Below are 4,802 nucleotides of genomic sequence, written 5' to 3'. Positions count from 1 at the left end.
GGGTCATCCAGCCCACAAAGTACATCAGGGCAGTATTTATTGTGGAAAAAGAAGACGTGGGAGACCTTGCGGCGGTGCGGGCCAGGATGCCAAACAGCTATTATGAATATCGAAGTGATGGACATCGGCGTAAAACCGGGATGTTTAGAGTTTCTTACTTAGGCAGGGTTAGATCACCAACGGTTGTTGCACTGTTGATGACGATCATGAAATTTTCTCGAGCCACCGTCTTTGCGGCCTTCGAGGGAAGGGCATCTGCAGAAAGCCATTGTGATGTCAACGAAAATAAATACTATATTTAGTCAAAAGGATTATGTACAATGATTTCACTACCATTAAACCATAAATTTCACATAATTTACTCAAATGTTTATCTCACAGGTAGACAAGATCACAGATGAATTGGTTGTGCGCGTGCAACTCCGCATAAAGTCCTCCGTCACATTGGTAGCCCAAAAAACTTCACTAGAATTTCACACATTTCAGAGAAGACTCAAAATAAAGCCACACATTTTACAGAAGTATCCGCTACGGTCAGGATGGTTACCCCAGCTGAAACCCGCTCGAGCTTCCAGCTGGTTCGGATGTCGTTTTCGTCTCTGTTCTTCTCTCCTCTCCCTCCTCTTTGGGAATTAGCTGTGGCTCTGCTGCGATTTGTTCCTCTTCGGCGGATTCCTCCACGGACGAGGAGTTTTCAAACTCGGTGGGAGCCAACATCGGAATCTGGTGGGTGAGTTCGCTAGTCGCCCACAGGTACAAGTCCAAGGTTTTCTCCGTGCAGTCTGCGATGAAGCGCACGAACGGGCGAATGTCACCTTCATTGGCAAGTTGTAGGAAGTCGTAATACTTATGGCTGCAAAAAGAGGCCAACTTCAATGGTAATGGTTGAAAAAGAGAAGGATTCAGACGTACCGTTGTTGCTTTGGTATTATTACAGGTGGATATCCGGCTCGCATCAAAATTGTGTTCATCAAAAGCCGAGAGGTCCTCCCGTTCCCGTCGGTGAAAGGGTGAATGTGGACAAGTTTGTAGTGCGCGACCGCAGCGTACCTGTTTGGGCATTCATTCTAAGTCTGCCTCGAGAATTTATGGGTTTCTACTTACTTGACGGGGTGCATGGACAATGCACGCTCGGAGTTGAGCCAGTTTTCGAAATGCCTGAGCAATATACCGAGATCTCCTGGTCCGGGGGGAACGTGACCGCCCACATAAACCTGCGTCCGCCTGAACTCGCCGCCTTCGATTGGGTCTACGTTGCCCAACACGCGGCGATGGATTTCCAAGATGTCCTTCAGCGTTATGTAGTCATTCCTAAGGATTAAGAAGGAAATGATTGATTAACCAAATCTCACCTTGCACACTCACTCACTTGTTGACAAGCGTGTCGTTGATGAACTTCATAGCAGCGTCCAGCCCCAAGATCTCGTTGTGTTCGTCTATGGATTTTCCGTCGATGGCCATCCGCGTCTCGATGATGGAGCGCGTCTGGGCCAGTGTCATGGTGTTGCCCTCTATCCCGACAGAGTGGTAGATGTGCTGGAAGTAGGCTTCCTTCTTGGCACGTCTCAAGGCACTGTTGGACTCATTTATCCCCGACAGCGCGTTACGCTTCGTTTCCAGCAACGCGAGCCGATTGGCGTCAATGGTTTCAACAATGTGCGCCGTCCTCTGGCGGTTCATGAGGGCATCTGAGTGAGTAGGATTCACGGCCAATGCCTGAAAAATGTAGAAGTAGCATGAATGGATTCCCGCCCTCGAATATTGGGAAAACTACCTGAAAATACATCTGATCCGCCATAACGATATCCTTCTTGTTGTGCTCCAGATACTCGCCGAATTTCACAAGCACCTCCGGGTGCTTGGGGGCTAGAGCGAGCGCATGCTGGAACAACCGCAAAGCTTTGTCATCTTTCCCGGCCATCCGCAGCTCCAACGCCATTTTAAGCGTCCCCAGAGCCTCTTTAACGTCCCCCGATTTAATTTTATGCCTCCGGGCGGGCAGAGTCTGTTTTCCCGGGGGCACTCCGCCGTGCAAGTCGAACTCCGCGGGATCGAAAAGCGAGAAATCATCGCGAACTTGCAAATAGCGTGCGTCAGGGTAGTGACTTATCTGCGAGTGTTTGAGGAAGTTCAGATGGTTCAGGAGGAAAAACACGACTACCGAGCAGAGCGCACCCGAGAAGAAAATGAAAAAGCAACATGACGTTGGCATTCTGGGCGACGGCCCAGAGCTAGAATCAGAGCAAGACGTTCCGGAAGTGGCGCCGCGCGCACTGAAGAAATTGCAAATTTTATGGAGCTGAGCAAAAAGCATTGTGTCACGCGAAAATTTCAATTCTATCATGAGCAGAAGACGATTTTCTCGGACTCCTTGGACACGAATGTAAACATTTTTGTTTGCGAGATCCGATTAATCTCGGAAAATTTTTCGGGGGACGTCAATCGAACGTCGTGAAAATAAACTGACGTGTGAAATTGCTTGCGTTTTGACAGATGTCAGAATATCAGCGCGGCGGGGAAATGTTCCTGATTCCAATGAGTTATGTCCGCAGTGGGTATGTTCAATGTCAGTTGAGCTATTTGCGTTCTGAATTGAATCATATTTTTTGGCGGTTAAGATGGAAATGTTAGGTCGGAATTTTTATCAAATTGTTTTGTGTTCATTCTATTAAACTTTGATGACCTAATCTATTAAAAAATCAATTTTGGTTGCAAGGACAGGGGAATTTTACATTGCAAGGAGCCCTTTCTTGCTCAATTCCAATTTCGCAGTCGGGTGGTGTATAAGGCCTTTTTCTTATGTTTGAAATAAAAAGGATACAAAAGGGGTACCAAAAGACAGCAAATAGAGCGAAAGAGGAAAATGTTGATTGGCTAAAGAAAACGTTTATTCATTCCAGTTTGATATATACATAAAGCTTTATCATAAAACGCTAAATAAACATATTCTGATGGATATTAACTGTGGGACGCTCACTGATGCCTGGTCGCCTCAGCTATGGCACGGCGGACCTCCCGACCCACATACCCATGGGAATCAAATGAGTTCACCAAAAAAAGGAATAAAAACTAACAACAAATAAGCGGGTCCCTTTTCGCACACAAACACACAAACTGGTCTTTCCCACGGATTCACTTCTCCGCAATACTGAGAACCAGGTGACTGCAACTAAGAAGGGAGAAGTTGGGAAGTCAAACAGTAATGCCAAGATCAACTTGGCCTACAGCGTAGACTGCAACCAACGGGGCTCAGAAGACAGCAAAAAACTTCTTATGTAAGTATATCAGAGGTCAAGAACGCAACAGGTGTTTAAAAGTATCTGCCCTATCTGAAGGATGACCTAGAATCTAATAGGCCCTTTAGAAGGTTCAGGATAGACCTAACGCTACAACGAAGGAACCAAGGAGAAGGGACGCTGCGGACATCAGCTCACAACATAGGAATGCTCCTAAGACATCCAAATCTGCACCGAACAGGGGGGAAATCCCGGTTAGGTCAATGAGAAGGCCCAATGTTAGGTATGTTAGAACGGTCAGCAGCGTTCGATTGTTGATACTGCCAAAAGTATTTCCGAGGAATAGGCAAATATCGAAGGCCTTGTCGTCAGGCAGATGTGTGAGAAATGGAGTGAGGAGGTCGGATTTACCGGCATACGGTTTCTAGCAGGTCTGGAATGGTTTACGACCTTTCTAACTAAATTGTCACCCTTGTGCTGTGGATGATATACCACGGGCACAGAGGGTGACAGTTTACCTTCCTAAAGCCATAGCCCTGCAGTCGGTGGAACTTCTGGTTCTCTCGATTGCTCCAAATAAAAATCTCCACACGCGATAAAGAGGAAGGGCAAAGGAAAACTCCTCACGATCCCAACAGATGACCGATCGCAGAAGGCAAACAAACGACCCAACTGCCTTAACAACTACAGATTTGTCAACATACTTGTACATGCGCCGAGGGAGACGTGGAGGAAAAATACTTTGAGGAAGAAATTAGGTGGAAAGACTTCTGAGAAGGAACCGTGGAGGTCATAGAGGCTTCGGCTCTCCACTTAAAATTTGGCGCAGCAGGTAGTAATTTGTGCATTACCCAATCCGGTAGAGTTGAGGAAGCCAGTGTCCTAACACATAAGAGCTTGAAAATTCTCAACGCAAACCAATGCCACTTTACTCACAAGGTAGTTGGACAGCTGAGATAGTCAGTTTAACTCCAACACTTTTGTGCAGAAAAGGGGTATTTGTTTAAAAAATTGTTTTGTGAACCGAACATGTCAGAGAAGATACTGATAAAAAACATTAAGAGGGTGTACGTAAAGCTATAACCTCCAAAAGCTTGCATGCGTAGGACTCTTAGACCAATATTAAAACAGAAAAAGACTCGTATGTCAACCACAACTACCAGCATCAAGGACGAGCAGTTACCGAAACAGCTACGCAGGAAGGGGGCGTTAAATAGACATTTTAAACAGACACAGCTGGGGAGACAGCAAAAATTGACTGAAATTAGGGACTTCACCGAAAAATTTAGAGCACATTTATTGATATTTGAGCGATGCTCTCCCTCTCTCGAAAGTAAAAATAAGACATAAGTTTAGCTGACGAAAGTTTTAGTGTGAGTAACTATATGCAAGGTTTCCAAGACATAACACCATGGCTACTAGTCCAGAACAACACTCCTTCAAAATGTATAGTAGGGATAATTTTATTGAAGTAGTTAATTTGGTCAGTCAGTTAATTCCCATATTTTCCGGGAACAATCCTCAACGTGCCATATGGGTGAAATGCTTTCCGCGGAACCAACAAAC

General features: G+C 45.7%; 1 protein-coding gene across 2 annotated transcripts; it reads right to left on the bottom strand.

The window, feature by feature from the left end:
- Window positions 1-274: 274 nt before the first annotated feature.
- On the bottom strand, window positions 275-2,489 carry LOC119651831 (protein adenylyltransferase Fic). 2 transcript variants are annotated; one of them, XM_038055627.1, is made up of 6 exons: window positions 1,775-2,489; window positions 1,370-1,716; window positions 1,105-1,311; window positions 913-1,050; window positions 518-853; window positions 275-465 (listed from the first exon to the last, which is right to left on the bottom strand). In XM_038055627.1, exons 1-5 carry the CDS (start codon window positions 2,342-2,344, stop codon window positions 544-546), a joined length of 1,572 nt encoding a protein of 523 aa, XP_037911555.1. In that variant the 5' UTR covers window positions 2,345-2,489; the 3' UTR covers window positions 275-465; window positions 518-543. The 2 variants fall into 2 exon arrangements, with proteins under 2 accessions (XP_037911555.1, XP_037911554.1); XM_038055626.1 differs by having other exon boundaries at window positions 275-853; window positions 1,775-2,488.
- Between the last annotated feature and the right edge of the window lie 2,313 nt (window positions 2,490-4,802).

The sequence above is a fragment of the Hermetia illucens genome, chromosome 3, assembly GCF_905115235.1.
Source record: "Hermetia illucens chromosome 3, iHerIll2.2.curated.20191125, whole genome shotgun sequence".
NCBI classification, from domain to species: Eukaryota; Metazoa; Arthropoda; class Insecta; order Diptera; family Stratiomyidae; genus Hermetia; species Hermetia illucens.
The sequence above is the reverse complement of the archived record's forward strand: the minus strand, read 5'-3'. Positions and strand labels throughout refer to the sequence as shown.

What these genes read in the sequence shown, in the direction of transcription:
- LOC119651831 (XM_038055627.1), bottom strand. Translation starts at nt 2,344, where the DNA reads ATGATAGAATTGAAATTTTCGCGTGACACAATGCTTTTTGCTCAGCTC. An exon ending in AACGACACGCTTGTCAACAA is followed by an intron (nt 1,312 to 1,369) that starts GTGAGTGAGTGT and finishes CTTAATCCTTAG; the next exon opens with GAATGACTACATAACGCTGA. An exon ending in ATAATACCAAAGCAACAACG is followed by an intron (nt 854 to 912) that starts GTACGTCTGAAT and finishes CTCTTTTTGCAG; the next exon opens with CCATAAGTATTACGACTTCC.